This window comes from Oncorhynchus nerka, linkage group LG15 (assembly GCF_034236695.1).
Source record: "Oncorhynchus nerka isolate Pitt River linkage group LG15, Oner_Uvic_2.0, whole genome shotgun sequence".
In the NCBI taxonomy this organism is placed as follows: domain Eukaryota; kingdom Metazoa; phylum Chordata; class Actinopteri; order Salmoniformes; family Salmonidae; genus Oncorhynchus; species Oncorhynchus nerka.
Genome location: NC_088410.1, coordinates 50053707 through 50073850, shown reverse-complemented (window position 1 = coordinate 50073850; position 20144 = coordinate 50053707). Strand labels below are relative to the sequence as shown.

The following is a 20144-nucleotide window of genomic DNA, read 5'->3' as shown; positions in this document are numbered from 1 at the left end:
GCCACCTCATCAGGAGCATGCCCAGGCATTGTAGGGAGGTCATACAGGCACGTGGAGGCCACACACACTACTGAGCATCATTTTGACTTGTTTTAAGGACATTACATCAAAGTTGGATCAGCCTGTAGTGTAGTTTTCCACTTTAATTTTGTGTGACTCCAAATCCAGACCTCCATGGGTTGATAAATTTGATTTCCATTGATCATTTTTGTGTGATTTTGTTGTCAGCACATTCAACTATGTAAAGAAAAAAGTATTTAATAAGAATTTTCATTCATTCAGATCTAGGATGTGTTATTTTAGTGTTCCCTTTAATTTTTTGAGCAGTGTATTTTTAAATCATCCAGATTTTTTGTCTCACCTGTCCGTATATTGCTGCAGTGCTCACTGATCCGGGTCTTAAGGCTTCGACGGGTTTTCCCTATGTAACACAGGCCGCAGGGACATTTCAACATGTAAAGAACATTGGTGGACATGCAGGTAATCAGGCCTTTGATCTTAAATCGTTGTCCTGTGCTGGGTAAATGAGTCACATTTTATACTTGGCACTGCCCAAGTACCCTTTCGAAAAGGACTCTCCCGGATGCACCCTGAATAGGACACTAGCATAGTTGCAGTCTAATTGCACTGTATGAAGGGAGTTTAAATGTCTTTCTCACTTCCTCTCTCAGGGAGGAGATGTACTACAAGGCAGTTCACGGCACGGTGATCATCTTCCTGCAAAATGACGCCGGCTTCACTAAGTGGGAGCCCACGCCGGAGCGCATCCAGGAGCTGCTGGCAGCCTATCAGGTCTCCCAGCGAACATTCGGCTCCCCAGTTCCCTCCTCCACCTCCTCTGCGCCCACTATGCCCTCCCCAGCCAGTGCAGGGTTGTCGGGCAACAAAGACTCTACTGCCGCCAAGACGGGACTTGAGCGATCGGCCAGTTTGGACACATCACCCGCTAGCCAGGAAAACAGCAGTAGTTCTTGTAGTCCTCTGGAAAATACTACACCACCTTCCGAGGCAGCCAGCCTTTAAAAGCAAGGGAGGGGACATGGGTGAGAGTAAGGTGCGTTTTGGGGATGGGGACCCTACAACTGGTGCTGAGAGAGTGTGGGGTGAGGATTTGGCCCTGGACTACTCAGGGGCTTGGGTAGCCTACGAAGGAGGGCCTCTCCCCCAAAATAGGTTTACTTTCTCTGCCTCGACTATTTAATATTAGTTCTAGGTTTTTATGATTCTGGTCGTTATTTACTATAGTATCTCTCGTTGCTTTTTATCAATATAGCTAGTGGTAGCGGTTTACTAGGATTTATTTTTCCATCATTGTTGCTGTCATTGTCAGTAATTATTGGGTAATTCTATACCTTGTTCATTGGCCTTTTGCCGCAGTGTGCGTACAAAATGGGACCCTGAGAATAGGGTGCCATTTGGGACATACATTGTGATCTGCTCCCGGACAGCAGGATTTCGTTGTCGGTTTTGACGTGTGGATTTAAAAAGTGGGTCCTTGGAAAATATTTGTTTTGTTTGTCCAAAATCCTCTCTATCCCTTAATAGGTACAGAAGGGAGATGTGTCATTGGGTGATAAGGCAGCTATGTTTCTAACCCCCTTAAGCCTACAAATAATTTAGAGGCAATCATTGTACATAGGACAGCCATCAGTAAGTTAGAGCAGGGTTTGCCAAGCTAGGTTTTTGCCCTAGCAGTACACAGTGATTCAAATAACCAAAGCATGATGAGGAGTTGGATGTTTTAAATCAGCTGTGTAGTGCTAGGGGGAAAACTAAAATGGGCACCCAGGGGGGCCCCAGGATCGAGTTTGGGAAACCCTCAGGGTTACACCATTTCCATATCTGCAGTTAGAGGAATTTTGTAAAAAGTTAATAAATACAAAAATCAATAAATGCAAATACAGGCCATTAATACATCTTACAATGGCAAAATGTTGTAAACCATTGGTAAGCGTTGGCTCGAGCAACAGCTGAATTACTATGCCCTGCGCTGTGTTTGTTGACCTGGATTGTTGAGCAAAATACAGTACGTGCCTTTGCTTATAACCCTATCCACGTCTCTAAAATATGGTAAAGTACTAAATGTAATAATACCTGATGTAAATTATACCCTCGTTAAACATATTCTGTGATTGTGTTCAACCTGGTTGCATTATTTTCACATTGTAGTGCGTGGTATGGCATGGAAACATAAAATAGTTATGTTGTTTTTAACCCCTCCGAACTAAATTTTTATATGTTTACACCAGTATGACATTAGAACGCATCACTGGGCAGCACAATGAATGTACATTTTTAAATGACAAAACGGAAGGTCTCGGATGCGTCCCACATGGCACTATCTTCCCTATGTAGTGCACTACTTTTGACTAGGGCTTATAGGGCTCTGGTCAAAAGTAGTGCACTATATAGGGAATACGATGCCATTAGGGATGCATCCAAAGCGATGCCATTAGGGATGCAGCTAAAGCGACTCACCTCGGCCTCAGTCATCTAGCCGAGAGAATAAATGGAGAAATAAACGAGAAGATACAAATGTTTATTATACAATTCGTCATTATATGACTAATTGTCTCTGTCCTTGTAAACTATGATCCTCACGCACTACTATGCCATCTCAGCATATATTCTTATCTATAGCCTGAATGCTTGTACAATGGGTTTAGGCATAAGTTTCTTACTAGAAATCTTCACTTGCCTTTGCCCCATTTGTATGTACTTAGGATTTTGGTTTTTATAGAGAATTAATTAGGCATAGTGCTGGAGGTTAAGGCAAGGTTCTGTTTATGCTGTTGCAAATGTATGATAGTTGTCTTGCTCTTTGAACATAATACTTACTACAGTAAGTCTGGCATCGTGCCCAAGAACCTGGAGACAAACTAGCCATTCATTCTTTGTCATTTGAGCGTCGAGCACCAGTCACATACCCTCATCCTAGTATGTTTCTGTCACCAGCAAAACAAAGTGTAGATATTGTAGAGAAAATTGGTATGAAGTATGTTATTTTTCTCTGCTACACAATTGTATTGAACTCTGATAGCAAAAATAATAATTGTGCTGTCTGTTTATCCCTAATTTTTTAATTTGAGTTAATTTAACATAATTTAAGAAATCTGTTTGTATTTTACAGTTTATTACATATAAATTGTTTTAAACTAAACCAAAGTGTTATTAAAAGAAATATATATATATTGTATGTAAAAGTAGACGTGTCTATGATTGCATTATTAATGCTTAAGGTGTAAACAGCAAAATTACTAGTTTTATTTTTATAATTCTCTTTTTTTGTTCTGGTAAGAGCATATTTTATGTTTGGAATTGATTTTGCATGACATTTCTGACACCTTAAATCATAAGAAATATATTTGTATTCTTTAATCCGTTCATAGACTTTTTACATAAAGGATGAGTATGAATACATTAATTTATCCCTATCGGTTTACTCTTATGGTCATTTATTGTCTGTAGAGCATCTTAATACATAAATGTTTTTCTCAATGTGATTCTTATGGGAAAGAATCAGGAGAATGTAAATGCTGAATTCATTATTTTTCCTAGTTCCCTCTGAGTAAATGATCAATGTTGTGACATGATCTCCATTGGAACCAGCATAGAGATGCGCCGAATCACATTTGCTCCCAGTAAAATGTGTCAAACCATGTATGTTACTTGGATTTCTAATAAACTAGAACACCGTAGTAAATTTTCAGGCTCTCTTCAAGATGCTTACTTATCTGCTGATACCACATGTTTTGGGCTTTGAACCATAATTTGAACAGCTCTCACAGACTTTAAAATATTAGATACATTTTGCCATAGTTTTTCCATTCCTCTTACAGTGCGTTTGGAAACTATTCAGACCCTTTTACTTTTTCCACATTTTGTTTGTTACAGCCTTATTCTAAAACTGATTAAATTACTGGTTTTCCTTCCGAGTGGTACAGCGGTCTAAGGCACTGCATCTCCGTGCTAGCGACGTCACTACAGACCCTGGTTCGATTCTTGGCTCTATCACAACCAGCCGTGATTGGGAGTCCAATATGGTGGCGCACAATTGGTCCAGCGTCGTTAGGGTTTGGCTGGGGTAAGCCGTAATTGTAAATAAGAATTTGTTCTTAACTGACTTTCCTAGTTAAATAAAATTGTTCTACACACAATATCCCATAATGACAATGTCAAAGGTTTTTTTAAAACATTTTTGTAAACATAAAAAAACTGTTTTAATAGAAAATACTTATGCAAATATGTTAAGATGCTTAATTGAGCTCAGGTGCATCCTGTTTCCATTGATCATCTTTGAGATTTTTCTACACTCTGACGGAGCTCCAGAGTTCCTCTGTGGAGATTGGTGGAGTCCTTCTGGAAGAACTCCATCAATCAGGCCTTTATGGTAGAGTGGCCAGACGAAAGCCACTCCTCAGCAAAAGACACAAGAGACCACTTGGAGTTGGCCAAAAGACACTTAAAGACTGATCATAAGAAACCAGATTTGGTCTAAGGCACTGCATCTCAGAGCAGGAGGCGTCACTACAGTCCCTGGTTTGATTCCAGGCTGAACCACATCTGGCCGTGAATGGGAGTCCCATAGGGCGGCGCACAATTCGCCCGTTCGTTGTCCGGGTTTGGCGGGGTGGGCTGTCATTGTAAATAAGAATGTGTTCTTAACTGACTTGCCTAGTTAAATGTCTAAAAACCTGTTTTTGCATTTTGGTAGATTGATAAGGGGGGGACTCCCAAACACGAACGGTTGAGATACAGCCTGAAATCGAACCAGGGTCTGTAGTGATGCCTCTAGCACTGAGATGCAGTGAAATAAGTGCAATAACTCAATCCGGCCTTATACTCCTAAACAACGCAATTTTTACACGTTGGCTAAGGGTAAAGTCCAATTTTTGTTTTAGGAACAGAAAACTGTATTGAGATTCAACGATGAGAAAATGTGCTTAGTGTCGGCCAAAATCCACCTCGCGCGATCTTCTCCCACTACCATATTTGGTGGTGTATGGAAACGCCAAAGGGATGCTTCATATTTATATATTCGGGGAAACATCTGGCTCATTCTGTGATATTACTTTGGGGAAATAAAAACGTATACTGTCATGCTAGTAACTACAACCCAGTATGCTGATAGCAGCGCGGAATAGTCAGTATATTCCAAAATGTTTGGTGATAGTCAAATTGCTGCTGAAAGCCCCTACAAAGATGGCGGCTGCAATGGTTCATAAGCTTTCGTCACACGGAGACGCGTTTACGCGTGCGCTGAATACATTTTGGTACCTCCCGTACAATAGATGGCAGTCATATGTTCGTTTTGGTTTCTAGAAACAACATCGTCTGTCAAAGAACAATTGTGTGGTTAGAAAATGAGACTGTTGCTTTTGATTGCTGGAATATTCTGTAAAGTTACTCAAGGAAGTAATTTGACAGCACGCATTTAGAAAACCAAGTCTTATTTTGTACAAATATATTTAAGATCTATTCGCAATTTGACAATTGCCCACTTCTGCAAAAGCGTCGAGACGGAACATAGTTTTCCTGGTCGCGAGCTACCGCGGAGATCTATTCAATCATCACACCCCAGACTGTTGTCTTCAAATTAATACTTGCTAAATGGGTGCTCATCGAAGTGAGGGACGGAGGGATTGGCTTCAACAAGATGCTGTTGAACAGCCGCCCATACAAACTATGGTGAGCGCTAAGCATCTACAAATTCCATAACATAATACTTTCTTACGAACTGTGATTACACAGTCATGTTACGATAAAGTGCACAACTGATAGTCCTTTTAAATAGTTTTGTATTTGTCAGTGAAAGTGGACAACTGATAGTCCTTAAATTAGCATCTCTCATCTGTCAATGACAGCTAGCTATCGCAGATTGACAGTTTGAGCTCATTCCTTAATTTTTGCGTGGAAGCGAGGCAATTGTGTTTTGCGATTGTCATTTCAACAGTCTATAGGCCGGGCGTACACTATACGTTTTTGCCGTCCCAGACGAATTTTCATAATCTGGGTGAAATCCTATGAATTTGGGCTAGGATCAGTACATCGGGACTAGCGTGGTTTTGAGCGGGTCAAGGACGCACGAATGATGAGTGTTCCGTTCTCCAGACCCCTGTCGGATGTGCCGATAATTTTCTGACATTTCAGAAATGTTGGTCGTGCATCTTGTAGTATGAGCAGTGCTACGAAGCGATTGGGAAATAACTACTGTATAATTAGGCAATGAGTATTCCGCACGTGAGACCTAAACAATGATGGCGAAGAGGAAGGCATCAACGTGGGTGGAGTTGTGGAGAGAACGCGGCTGCCTTCGCAATGTGCAAGTTCGTTTTACATGGCCCGGTGCCCCTGTTGAGCGGATCGTTTTTGTTTAGACCATTTCATTGGTCCTTAAGTGAAATCTGTCCTCACTCGGTGCACCGGGCTATGCTAAACTAAATCCTTCAACATTGGCCTACATCTGCGTCCTGCCATGACATAAACCAAAAAGATAATTTCATATTAAGTCTGCGTCTCCGTATCTTTATTTATTTTATTTTTTTACAAAAAGTATACATCTGCACATAATGCAGCTCACTGGTTCAGTGTCGGCATATTTTTCCTTACAACATTTACATTACATTACATTTAAGTCATTTAGCAGACGCTCTTATCCAGAGCGACTTACAAATTGGCACCAACAAACTCAGGGCAGGAACAACGAGGGAATTCATAATCGTGTAACGTTAGCACCCACGTCCTGTGGTTGAGAATGGACGGAATGAAAGATTTGGGTTAAGGAAATCAGAAAATGTGAGCACGTCAAAGTTAAGATTTTAAGTGGTGTAGTGCACAGCAGAAGTTTTGCAGTAGTTGTTGGTTGTCAAATGTATTTGTCAAATGTATTTATAAACTGGGCATTCAAGCCCTGAATGCTGATTGTCTGAAAGCTGTTGTATATTTAAGCAATAAGACACAAGGGGGTGTGGCTGTTCAGAGGCACGACGTAAAGCGTGCCTTGTTGCTATTATAAACTGGTTACCAATGTAATTAGAGCAGTAAAAATAATGTTTTGTCATACCCCTTGGTATACAGTCTGATATACCACGGCTGTCAGCCAATCAGCATTCAGGGTTCAAACCACACAGTTTATAATAGACTATATACCACGGGTATGACAAAACATTTGATTTTTTTACTGCTCTAATTACATTGTAACCAGTTTATAATAGCGATAAGGCACAACGGGGGTTTGTGGTATATTGCGAATATACCACAGCTAATGGCTGTTCTAATTCAGCAATAAGGCACCTCGGGGATATACCACAAACCCCTGAGGTGCCTTATTGCTTAATTAGAGTTCAGTGTTTTGAATTATAACATAACTGAAGCCGAGCGGGCCAGTAGTCCTCTTTGACGCCTCACTCAATTAAAATGTCTCTATTCTGGTGTTTTATTGCTGACTCTGTGCATCCTTTGCCTCTTCTTCCAGAATCCATGGAACATCATGATAAAACACAGACAGGTCCATCGCAGGGGCAGGCGCTCACAGATGACCGTGAGGCAAGTTGACTGACTGTTAAAGGGATAGTTCACTCAAACACATCTGAGTATTTTGTTAATTAGTCCACTTTTAATAGTAATACAATACCAAGTATTGTACATGTCAGCAGTCAAGTTTAAGATATAGCATTTTTAGTACAGAGCTAAAACTGATTTGTTTTGTGAGAATGACTTTCGGGACAGATTTTTCCAAAAGATGTAATATAGCTAATCTATTCACTATCATTGTTCTTCTAGCTACACAGATCCTGTTATATCCATGGACCTCCTCCGAACGGTTCTGCAGCCCAGCTTCAACGAGGACATTATGGGAGTCTTCAGAAAATACATGAAGGTAAGTCTGCTGGATATATTTTCTTCCAAATTCCATGCATTTTAAAATGTGATTATCCCATTGCTATGTGAATATCTCCACACAGTGCATACTCCCAGGACATGCATTTGTTTACTCATAACTTCAACTAACGTAATAGTCTCGAGGGATTTAATCAAATTTGAAATCCTTACTCAACACAGCTTACAAATTGAACATGCTTTTTATTAGACATTTTTCATAGTATCTTTTCATATGATTTAACGAGAGCACGGAATGGTTTTACACCCCAAACAAATCTGAAATGTAAACAAATTGTCACTACTTTGCCTTTGATATGCTCATACTTTGGCATTTATTTGTCTCTGAAATGTGACTACTTTCTTCTGTTGAGAGCAGTCTTCGTAGTTTGACTTTCTTTACCGCAGTTCTTTGAGAAAGCAGCCAGCAATGTCAAGGAGAACGTTGGAGACGACGTGCAGACCGACCAGCTGATCCGAGAAGCCTGCAAAAACTGCCTAGAAAATGTAAGAAATCAGCTAAATGTATTTAAGAAGTATCTCTGTGTAGATTGTGTTTAACACACAGAGACATCTATGAGTAATGTTCATTTCCTGTCCCTTGTCAGGCCAAACAGATCTTCTCAGATGGGGAGAAAGCGGCAGTGGCAAGACCAGGGCCTGAGCTTCCATTCAAGGTCAAGGAAGATTTTAAATGAGTCTAGAGGCTTTTTCTCCATCCATCTTTCCTCGATTCCTCACCTCAAAGTGCATTAGAGGAGAAGGACTGAGGGGAGGGCCTTGAAACTTCTCCTCCAATATGGTTGAAAGGAGGCGAGGAGACAAGATGCGAGATATTGCAGACGGACTTATCTAGATGGAGCCCAAATCTAATATAAATGAAGTTGTTTCAATGTGAACATGATACACTGATTCACGCTTCCAAACAGTTATGTTGTTATTGGAAAGTGAGGATGCTGGCTGGAAGTATGAATGAGTGATTTACTCATTGCATTAGTCTTATTGCTCCAAAATCATAAATGGAGTTCTTGGAAGGAAAGTAGAGAGAACGCTGTCGCTTTCATCTCAGCAACAATGTCTATTTTCTTACAGCGGGTGAAACTGGAGGATGAGTCCAGCCAGAGGGCCAGCCCTGTTCCAAAAAAGGTAAACTAGTCTGCCCTTGTTGAAATAAACTTTTAGACTTCATTAAAAATAATAAACAAACCCAAAACTCAGAGTAACTGACAATATGGAAATTATTTTTTTTTACAGCGGAAAGGACGCCCAACCGCTCCTGTCGGTTCTTACGACAAACCTGTTACATATAGCAATGTGTGAGTATGTGCTCCTGTTCGACAAGACATCATTTCACCTTGCTGCTAGTGAAGTTGTTTTCTTTATCAAAACCTATGCAAATACAAGTTAAAGCACTGATTCATGAATGCTCATACTCAAATTCACATAATAGTGATGGTAATTTTGTGTTTTTATTTAACCTTTATTTAACTAGGCAAGTCAGGTAAGACAAATTCTTATTTACAATGACGGCCTAGGAGCAGTGGGTTAACTACCTTGTTCAAGGGCAGAACGGCGGATTTTTACCTTGTCAGCTTGGGGATTCGATCTAGCAACCTTTCGGTTACTGACCATATGCGCTAACCTCTAGGCTACCTGTCGCCCTGGATCTCAGCAATGTAAATCTAGCTTAAAATGAATATTCAAACATTTATGCTGTAAAATGCCCTGATTCATATGCACGTTCACCCAGTGTTTTCCTCCCTCTGTAGGCCCAAGCCCAAGACATTGGAGTCCGTAAAGCGTGAGGGACCAAAGGTGAGTTTATTGCATTTATTTATTACGCGATAATGGCTAAATACAATAGTCATCGATCGATTACCGTGAAACTATAACTATTTTCCCTCGTGCATTCTAATATTTCAAAAGCACTGTCCTTTTTGGATGACATTAAGATGAAAAGTATGTAGTTTGTTTGCGTTATGTTCCATGGATTTGAGTAGAATTCATTTTCTCTATACAATACGTTTTATATTCTACAGTGGGACCCTTCCAGACTGAATGAAGGAAGCACATTTGTTCTTGGGTCCAGGGCAAACAAGTAAGTGGAAATGAAGGGGAGTATTAACAATGTTCAATTGACTCACAAAAAAATAGAAGGATGATGACATTGAGTTACATGGAGTGTGGGCCAATGTCCAACTGTATATTTGCCTGCATTGTTTCTAATGAATATCCAAATACCTGCTTATCTGTAGGGCTTTAGGAATGGGTGGCACTAGAGGAAGGATTTACATCAAACATGCTGAACTCTTCAAGGTAAATCTCTCTCGTGATGTACATTTGGTTGTATATCAAACATACAGATCTGGCTCCAAATCTAACCTACTGCATGATCTCAAATGTATTTTGGGACAAAATAAGAGCAATGAAAGAAGCATCAACTCAAATATTTTCCAGACTGTTTATGTATAATACATTCAGAGAACATGACATATTTAAAAATGTTATGATAAATGTGTTCTCTGTCTAGAATCAAAATCTATGTATATTGGCAGGATGCTCCCTTTTTTTTAATGTACTAAGGGATCCCATTACAGATCTCCTATGGCATATAACTCAGAAACCACTCTTTGGACATCTGGGCAGTGGTCCTAATCAAATGAAAAAAGGCCGTCCAGCAAGCTAAGGTCTACTATCTCTCTTGCTTGATGGGTTATGTAGTTGGACCATGATTTGGTATTGGTCAGAGGAAAGGTGTTCTCTTCTTCATAAGCACACTACATTGCACTTCATAAGCACACTACCATGCAACAGCAGCGGTCTGTTGAATGGTAGTCTCCTCCGGGATCCATAGGATGGCTGTGCATTGAACAGAAACTTTTACTGACCTCAACAGTTACGTTATCCTCCTTGCTGCTTTCATTGGTCAATGCATCAGAAATGGATTCAGTGGAACAGAAGCCCTGGCTTATAGAATGAGTTTGTTCCACTAAGGTGGACTCAACATCTACAACAGTCTCTCCCTCAAAGGGAGTGTTTGCCAAGTCTTTCTCATCCCTTAAGGAGTCATGGACTTTCTGGGGCAGAGTCTTGAGTAGTTTTTGATCACAACTGGTTTATGAAACTCTTCAAATTCAAGATTAAATGTAAAATAACATCACTCATCGGGGTTGTCCACATTAATGCGTTTCAGAATGTGCCCCATTCCCTTGTAAATCAGGATAATCTGGGATTCATCAAAGCATCATTTGTTGTTATATTTGGACAGTCACAAAATGTTATAGTTGGGTAAAAACAATTTATCTTAAATTTGTTGGTTGTAGTGAAAACTAAGTTATCAGGAAAGTAAGAAGACAGTTCTTGCTTAGTTTTACGAATAATAACTGATGTCCTTGGATATGGCAACAGGTTGTTTACTTCAGTTACAGGTATTTCAATACAGTTTTAGTAATAGACAAGTCTTTGTTTGGTGCAAGATTCAAGATTTTTTTGCTCCGACTATGCACACACACACAGGTCTCTACCCAAACACTCACACATATTTACAATGACACCACAGCACACATTACATACACCCACTCATCTATACTGAAACCACACAGTTTTTAACACTTGCCACATACGCTGCTGCTACAGCTCATTCTATTATCTATCCTGTTGCGTAGTCACCCTACTCTACACCCTACTCACACTACATAGCTACCTCAATTACCTCGTACCCCTGCACATCAACTCGGTACTGGTATTCCCTGTGTATAGCCATGTTATTTTTATTCACTATTTATTCCTCATGTCACTATTTTCAATTGATCAATCAAATGTATTTATAAAGCACTTTTTACATCAGCAGATGTCACAAAGTGCTGATACAGAAACCCAGCCTAAAACCTCAAAGTGCAAGCAATGCAGATGTAGAAGCATGGTGGCTAGGAAAAACTCACTAGAAAGGTAGGAACCTAGGAAGAAACCTAGAGGAACCAGGCTCTGAGGGAGTGGTCAGTCCTCTTCTGGCTGTGCCGGGTAGACATTATAACAGTACATGATGACCAGCAGGGTCCAATAATAATCACAATGGCTATAGCGGGTGCAACAGGGTCGGGAGGTAGCTTAGTGATTAGAGCGTTGGACTAGTAACCGAAAGGTTGCACGATTGAATCCCCGAGCTGACAAGGTACAAATCTGTCGTTCTGCCCCTGAACAAGGCAGTTAACCCACTGTTCCTAGGCCATCATTGAAAATAAAAATTTGTTTGAACTTTAAAAAAAACAGGTAAATGTAGAAGAAGTAGTAAATCAGAAGTAAATGTCAGTTGTCTTTTCATAGCTGAGCATTCAGAGGTCAAGACTGCAGGTGCGGGAGTAGGAGGAGAGGCTGGGTCGAAACAGCAGGTCTGGGACAAGGTAGCATGTCCAGTGAACAGGTCCGGGTTCCATAGCCGTAGGCAGAACAGCAGAAACTGGATCAGCAGCACGAGCAGGTGGGACGGGGACAGCCAGGAGTCATCGGGCCAGATAGTCCTGAGGCATGGCCCTAGGGCTCAGGTCTTTCGAGAGGGGAGAAAGTAAGAGAGATGTGGGAGAATTTGAGGGAGCATACTTAAGATCACACAGGACACCAGATAAGACAGGAGAATTACACCATGTAGGACAGACTGACCATAGCCCCCAGCACATAGACTAAACTCAGCAAAAAAAGAAATGTCCTCACTGTCAATTGTTTATTTTCAGCAAACTTAATGTGTAAATATTTGTATGAACATAAGATTCAACAACTGAGACATAAACTGAACAAGTTCCACAGACATGTGACTAACAGAAATTGAATAATGTGTCCCTGAACAAAGGGTGGGGTTCAAAAGTAACAGTCAGTATCTGGTGTGGCCACCAGCTGCGTTAAATACTGCAGTGCATCTCCTCCTCATGGACTGAGCCAGATATGCCAGTTCTTGCTGTGAGATGTTACCCCACTCTTCCACTAAGGCACCTGCAAGTTCCCGGACATTTCTGGGGGGAATTGGCCCTAGCCCTCAACCTCTGAACCAACAGGTCCCAGACGTGCTCAATGGGATTGAGATCCGGGCTCTTTGTTAGCCAAGGCAGAACACTGACATTCCTGTCTTGCAGGAAATCACGCACAGAACAAGCAGTATGGCTGGTGGCGTTGTCATGCTGGAGGGTCATGTCAAGATTGAAACGTCCCTTTTTCACTGTTGCTCCAAGCAGAGGAAACTGCAGTTCTGAAATACATCAAAAAGCGTGAAGACTTCTGCCCAAAGCCCATACACGCAGCAGCGTACATGTTGGACCCCAAGTATGCTGGCAGTAGCACCCTGTCTGGTGCAGAGATCAACAAGGCCTATGGTGTCATCACTCCTGTGTCTCGCCACCTGGCAGTCGTGCCAACATATCTCATCAGCCACCTGGTGGAAGGGACTTCTTTTTCCCTCAGTCTGATGTTCAAGAGGTGGCCAATGAGAAGGTCCAGGGAGAAGCCATGGAAGCATGAGAGGATGACTACCAAAGCTTTAGTTCTTAGACTATCATTTTACAGATGTATGTTGAAAACGTTTTTGGGAGATGTGATGGATCATTGGTGATCATTCAATATTCCCGTTCTTTTGTTGTTCACTGAAATCATCCAATGTGAAAAGTCAACTCATTTAATTAAAGTTCAATTTGTAACTAAATTATTTATTTTTATTTCTATTGGAAGGATTTAATCATTTGCAATTGTCTACTTATGATAAGGTAAAATGTGTGTTTGTCTCCATATGACATGGTAAATATATCCAATACATTTTATATGGTATTAATTTTCAAATATTCCCACGGAAATGTTCAACCTCTGAATATTCCCCAAAATGTGCAACCCTACTTGAGACAGGGGAGATCAGGGGACACTGTGGCCCTGTTCAACGATACCCCCAGACAGGGCCAACCAGGCAGGATATAACCCCATCCACTTTTCCAAAGCACAGCCCCCACACCACCAGAGGGATATCAACAAACCACCAACTTACTACCCTGAGACAAGGCGGAGTATAGCCCACGAGGATCTCCCCCACCACACAAGCCTGAGAAGATTAAAACCAGACAGAAAAGTCGAGTATAGAGAAAAGCCTAGCACGACGTGATGCACCCCTCCTAGGGACGGCATGGGAGAGCACTGGCAAGCCAGTGACTCAACCCCCGTAATAGGGTCCGAGAATGAGAGGGGGGAGCCGGCCAGGCAGAGACAGCAAGGGTGGTTCGTCACTACAGTGCCTTGCCGTTCACATTCGCACCCTTGGGCCAGACTACAATTATAGGACCTACTGAAGAGATGAGTCTTTAGTAAAGATTGAGACCGAGTCTGAGTCTCGCATGGAGCCCTGCCTCCAGCTGTTTGCTTATACATTTGGCTGTTTGCTTATACAGCCATGCTATCTCCATAGACAAACATTGGCAGTAGACTGACCTTACTGAAGAGCTCAGTGACTTTCAACGTGGCACCGTCATAGGATGCCACCTTTCCAACAAGCCAACTGGTCAAATTTCTTCCCTGCTAGAGCTGGCCCGGTCTACTGTATTTGCTGTTATTGTGAAGTGGAAACGTCTTGGAGCAACAGCGGCTCAGCCGTGAAGTGGTAGGCCTCACAGAACGGGACTGCAGAGTGCTGAAGCGTGTGTAAAATCGTCTGTCCTTGGTTGCAACACTCACTACCGAGTTCCAAACTGCCTCTGGAAGCAACATCAGCACAATAACTGTTCGTCAGAGCTTCATGAGATTGGTTTCCATCGCCGAGCAGGCGCACAAGCCTAAGATCACCATGCGCAATGCCAAGTGTCGGCTGGAGTGGTGTAAAGCTTGCCGCTATTGGACTCTGGAGCAGTGGAAACACGTTCTCTGTAATGATGAATCACGCTTCACCGTCTGGCAGTCCGACAGATGCATCTGGGTTTGACGGATGCCAGGAGAGCTCTACCTGACCGACTGCGTAGTGCCCACTGTAAAGTTTGGTGGAGCAGGAATAATGATCTGGGGCGATTTTCCATGGTTCGAGATTGGCCCCTTAGTTCCAGTGAAGGGAAATCTTAACAGCATACAATGACATAAAAGCATATAATTGCATTCTAGACGATTCTGTGCTTCCAACTTTGTGGCAATTGTTTTACTGTTTCAGCATGATAATGCCCCTGTGCACAAAGCGAGGTCCATACAGAATTTTGGGGGGGAAATCATTATGGAAGAACTTGACTGGCCTGCACAGAGCCCAGACCTCAACCCCATCAAACAACTTTGGGATAAATTGGAATGACGAGCAGAATTTCTATGATCTATGTCATCATAGAAAGTAATCAACATTCTAATCATGCCTCAACATTCTATTGCTTTGATCTCAACCTCGCTCTAGTCCTTTATGCCTGACAAAAATGTCCACCTATTAGAACCTCCTATAAAAATGACCCTGGCCTCAAGGTTTTGTGATGCTGACATGAATTGACCAAGTGGATGATCTCTTGATTCAGGTGTACATTGGGAGCTAAAAAACTGAATTGCAGTAGCACATACAATAACATCTAAAAGTCAAAGATATGGAACAGGAATGGCCATGTGCGATGACTGTTGCATCACTGCTCTGTTATGCTAACCAACCTGTGAGTGAGACAACCAGTATCCCCTACCCATAAACCATCACAAAGCTTACATAAAGTAATAATACTGTGTGTGTTTTTTTTTCAGTATGCGGCTGATGCTCAGGACAAACACTGGTTGGCAGAGAGACAGCATATGAGAGCCACAGGTGGAAAGATGGTAAGAGCTCTGTACAAAAACTCTAACCTGGTTGCAGATATCTTTGCGCTTTAGCCAAACTCCTCTGTCATGTTCTTTGTCATGCAAAGTTGGCTGAAGGACAAACAGGGCTTTGTAGACTACCCTACCAAATTCACATCCAAATGTGAGTTATACACTGCGTGTACAAACCATTTAAGGACCTGCTCTTTCTATGACACACTGACCAGGTCAATCCAGGTGAAGGCAATTATCCCTTGTTTGACGTCACCAGTTAAATCTACTACAATTGGTGTAAGATGAAGGGGAGGAGACGGGTTAAAGAAGGATTTTTAAGCTTTGAGACATGGATTGTGTATGTGTGTCATTGAGGGTGAATGGGCAAGACCAGCGGTTCCCAAACTAGAGGTCGTGACCCTTTTTGAAAATGATTAAACTCTAAAAGATCCATTTCAACTAGAGTGATCATAGGAAAAGGCCGCAGTTGACCATTGCACTTGAATCATTCCTACGCTATGAAACCACACACTATTGCAGAGACTTTGACATTACCGGCCGCAATTGATATGGTGAAAACAATGTGTAGGGAGGCACAGAAACTCACATTAATTCCTTTGTCAGATAACACTGTTAATCAAAGAATTTATGCTATTGCTAGCAATCAAGAGGAAACTGAATGAACGACTCAACTCCCCAGCTTAAGCTCTCCAAATGCACGTTAGCTGTGAGGGCTGAGATGCCCATGCATTGACTTTTGTTCGCTATACATGTTGGGGAATTCTTTTCACAAAGTCATATTGTTCTTTTTCGCGATTCCCGAGCATGAAATGGCACAGGGGATGTTCAGTGTGCTGTGTGGCTATATTGACCAAAACCTGTTTTTTTTTTTTTGTGTGTGTTTTTTCACCTTTATTTAACCAGGTAGGCTAGTTGAGAACAAGTTCTCATTTGCAACTGCGACCTGGCCAAGATAAAGCATAGCAGTGTGAACAGACTGTTCTATGGGATTGAATGGTGGGCTTTTGCAGAAATGGGCAGTTTGGCAGGCAGTCCTCTGCAATCTAGTTATGAATGTGTCTCCCTTTGCCATATGGACGTGTTGTATAATACACCGAGAGCAACTGATGGCTAAAGAGCTGAGCACAGAACTCTGTGATATACTGCAGCAGGTAACTGCGATTGTAAGCTACATCAAACCACATACACTGTGTGAACGCCTGTTCACAAAACCACATGGAGATATGGGATCAAGAGCATGACAATGTTCTGTTTCACCCCGAGGCTTGGTGGTTATCGAGGGGGAGCGTTGGAAAGATGTTTCACATTGAGAGAGGAACGGTTATCATTCACAATGGATGTGTCGTGGAAATTCTTACACAGGGACACTCAAAGTCAAACTTAAATGTATCATCCTTTATTTGTCAGCGTGCTGGAGAGGTTCTAACCAACTCAATGCACCATAGTACATATGTCTATCAGGAGCTCTGCCTGGGCAGGCCCAGCAGTTGTCTTGTATACAGAAAAGTTACATTTGTATGATTTAGCATAATTCATGAATCATTACCATTTTGTTTCATTGGTGTGACAAGCCAATATCTCACGATGCTTCTTCTCTCTAAACTGAGACATTGAAACTGAGATTTATTTTGTTATTTCTCAAAACAAGGTCTGGGCGTACTGACAAATTGCAGCTACTGATAGTGAGGATTTGTACAGTCGGCCACTTGCATGAACACAGAAATTGGTTTATAGAACAGCACATGAATAGAACACAGAAATGTGTTAATAAGAAAAGCACAAACAAAAGTTAATTACAGATTTTTTTTAAACAGACTTGGTTGACTTTCTGTATAATGAAAATAATGTCTCATTGACTATAAGACATACAGGTATTTGGGAAACTGAACAAATGTAATGCAAGCAATCTACATATGTGACCAAATCAGTGGATTCAAAGAGAAAGCGAACTATGCCACCTTCCCTTGGCTGTGCATGTTTCTAACAGAAAACAGCATCAGTAAGTGTCCCACTCGAGTAATGACTGCTCACCTCCAATGCTTGGAAGAGCAATTTGGGATTTGGGACCTACTTCCAGGATATGGTAGTAGGTGCATTGGTTTGAGTGTGTCAAGAACTGCAACACTGCTGGGTTTATAGTAATTTAGTATGTTAAGCTGCTTTTCTGTGCTGGAATGATGTGGGCGTATACACAACCGAATGCTGTGGACGTATACTGGTCATTACAAATATGAATATGAGCAGACTGCTGGTTGGCCCAATCATCCTCCTCAGGAGTATGACATCATTCTATATGAGGAAATGGCAAGCTTTTTTTTTAAACGGTCTGTGAGATACAAGTTTGAAGTGGGGTTATTGAAGTTTTTTAAAATATATATTTTTTTTTAATTAATTCATTGGCTGCATGAGTATAGCGTGAATCAACAACATTATTTGGGTATGTGTTAACAGAATATGAACATTTATAAGTGAGATTTTCACAGAACAGTTATTTAAAGCTTCACTTTTCTGCTTTGTAAGCACTAGCTTCAAACAATATTTTTACTTATTGAAAAGTTATTTGTTGTTTAGATTTGTATGATTCTCTACAGTGTTGCTTATTTAGTCACAAACTGAAATTAGGTGAACGTGAGTATATAGCAACCAGGTAATGGCGGAGCGATTTCTACATATTGTAAGTTTAAAAACGAGTTTGATTTGCTAAATGTATTAACAAATGTAAGCTAATCTGAACATTTTATGATTTTATAGGCCTATCTCCTTATTGAAGAGGACGTCCAGGACCTTTCTCTGAGTGACGATTACAAGTAAGGAAAACATTTTGTTGGTCCCCATGTTATCCAGTAAGTGTCAATCTGTCATTGAACTGAGTATCTCCGATGGCTATTCACTTCTTAAACCAGGCACACCTCACCTGGTCGCCCCAGATGAGTTGGCCAAAGCCTACAGCTCAAACAGGCTAAATCAAGCCCAATGGGTGTTACACTGGTGTCATGATGAGATTATGATTCTGTTGTGTATTGTTTATTTGATATTTTTTCCAGAGATTGCCCCGACCTAAAAATGACCCCAATTGAATTAAAGCCTTTTACTGTTCCTGGGTGGATGATTGAGAAGATGCAGAAAGCCATGGAGGTCCAGAGTTCGGGGAAGGAATAAAATTGTACTTTGTATGCAGGGAAGGAATAAAATCCTATTTTGTGTCGCTATGGCACCATATTCCCCATATAGTGCACAACTTTTGACCAGAGCAATATACTGTAGGCCACATGGTCAAAAGTAGTGCACGACATAGGGAATAGGGTGCCATTTGGGATGCAGGCCTAGAAAACCACAGAACAGAAAGAATTCCTGTCATATCATATCACGAGAGACTGGACAAGAGTGCCAATGCATTTTCTGCCTGTGTAGCTTTGGATGCAGTGTCATTGTATACAACTACTGAACAGTGTTCTTTGATAAAGAAATGTGCCCCTTTTTCTATTTGTATCCTTACTGTACTGTAACGTTAAAAGGGGCTCTATGGCAGGCTATGGCCCCTTGGTAATAGAACGGTTCTTGGGGGTGAGGGTGTATTCCCCCCATAATGAATATAGAAAGAGTTTCCATTGTTCTTGTACAGTGATTTTGTTTTCCCATTTACTAGACTGTATTCTCAATTTTATACAATGTCAGTTGCTTTTGTTTGTCATTTGCTGTGATTTTATTTTTTACTACAAACCTTCAAGAGCAGAATGTATTTAATTTTGTCTTTTTGGATTAGTTGACTATGATTTTAAAATGATATGGGTGCTTGATGATCAATTTGTTAGTCATTTCTATGCAAAATAAATGTTTTAATGGCTACAGCTATTTTTTGTTTAGTGTTTTGGTCATGGCATAGACCGTGTCCTTTATCTATCAAAAACGTGAATCAACCATCACGTAATATACAGTTGAAGTCAGAAGTTTAGCTTAGCCAAATGCATTTAAACTTAGTTTTTCACAATTCCTGACATTAAATCCTAGTAAAAATTCCCCGTCTTAGGTCAGTTAGGATCACCACTTGATTTTAAGAATGTGAAATGTCAGAATAATAGTAGAGAATGATTTATTTCAGCTTTCATTTCTTTCATCACATTCCCGGTGGGTCAAACGTTTACATACACTCAATTAGTTTTTGGTAGCATTGCCTTTAAATTGTTTAACTTGGGTCAAACGTTTCAGGTAGCCTTCCACAAGCTTCCCACAATAAGTTGGGTGAATTTTAGCCCATTCCTCCTGACAGCTGGTGTAAGGGTGTCAGGTTTGTAGGCTTCCTTGCTAGCACACTCTTTTTCAGTTCTGCCCACAAATGTTCTATAGGATTGAGGTCAGGGCTTTGTGATGGCCACTCCAATACCTTGACTTTGTTGTCCTTGAGCCATTTTGCCACAACTTTGGATGTATACTTGGGGTCATTTGTTCATTTGGAAGACCCATTTGCGACCAAGCTT

At 41.1% G+C, this 20144-nt stretch overlaps 2 protein-coding genes across 3 annotated transcripts in view; both read left to right on the top strand.

Annotated features, from left to right (window-relative positions):
• LOC115142850 (mRNA (2'-O-methyladenosine-N(6)-)-methyltransferase-like) overlaps positions 1-3707 on the top strand; it is a 43552-nt gene extending 39845 nt beyond the window's left edge. Inside the window, exons 15-16 of one of the 2 annotated variants that reach the window (XR_010458778.1) lie at positions 382-480; positions 672-750. Coding sequence is in view for 1 of the 2 variants with exons in the window: in XM_065001664.1 (XP_064857736.1) it covers positions 672-1023 (352 nt within the window). In the remaining variant the exon portion in view is untranslated. Of the gene's footprint in view, positions 1-381; positions 481-671 lie in introns of both variants that reach the window. The other variant, XM_065001664.1, reaches the window with a different exon arrangement.
• A 1597-nt stretch (positions 3708-5304) lies between these two features.
• On the top strand, positions 5305-19515 carry LOC115142849 (deoxynucleotidyltransferase terminal-interacting protein 1-like). The gene is made up of 13 exons (XM_029682643.2): positions 5305-5688; positions 7475-7545; positions 7783-7879; positions 8287-8385; positions 8487-8555; positions 8971-9024; positions 9133-9194; positions 9648-9693; positions 9918-9976; positions 10134-10194; positions 15601-15672; positions 18421-18476; positions 18714-19515. The coding sequence occupies exons 1-13, from the start codon at positions 5611-5613 to the stop codon at positions 18826-18828; spliced, it is 939 nt and encodes a 312-aa protein (XP_029538503.1). The 5' UTR covers positions 5305-5610; the 3' UTR covers positions 18829-19515.
• Positions 19516-20144: the final 629 nt, after the last annotated feature.

Excerpts from the sequence above, each read along its gene's own strand:
- LOC115142849 (XM_029682643.2), top strand. The coding sequence starts at position 5,611 with ATGGGTGCTCATCGAAGTGAGGGACGGAGGGATTGGCTTCAACAAGAT. Across the intron at positions 7,880-8,286 it reads TCTTCAGAAAATACATGAAG|TTCTTTGAGAAAGCAGCCAG; the intron begins GTAAGTCTGCTG and ends TCTTTACCGCAG. Across the intron at positions 18,477-18,713 it reads TCTCTGAGTGACGATTACAA|AGATTGCCCCGACCTAAAAA; the intron begins GTAAGGAAAACA and ends TATTTTTTCCAG.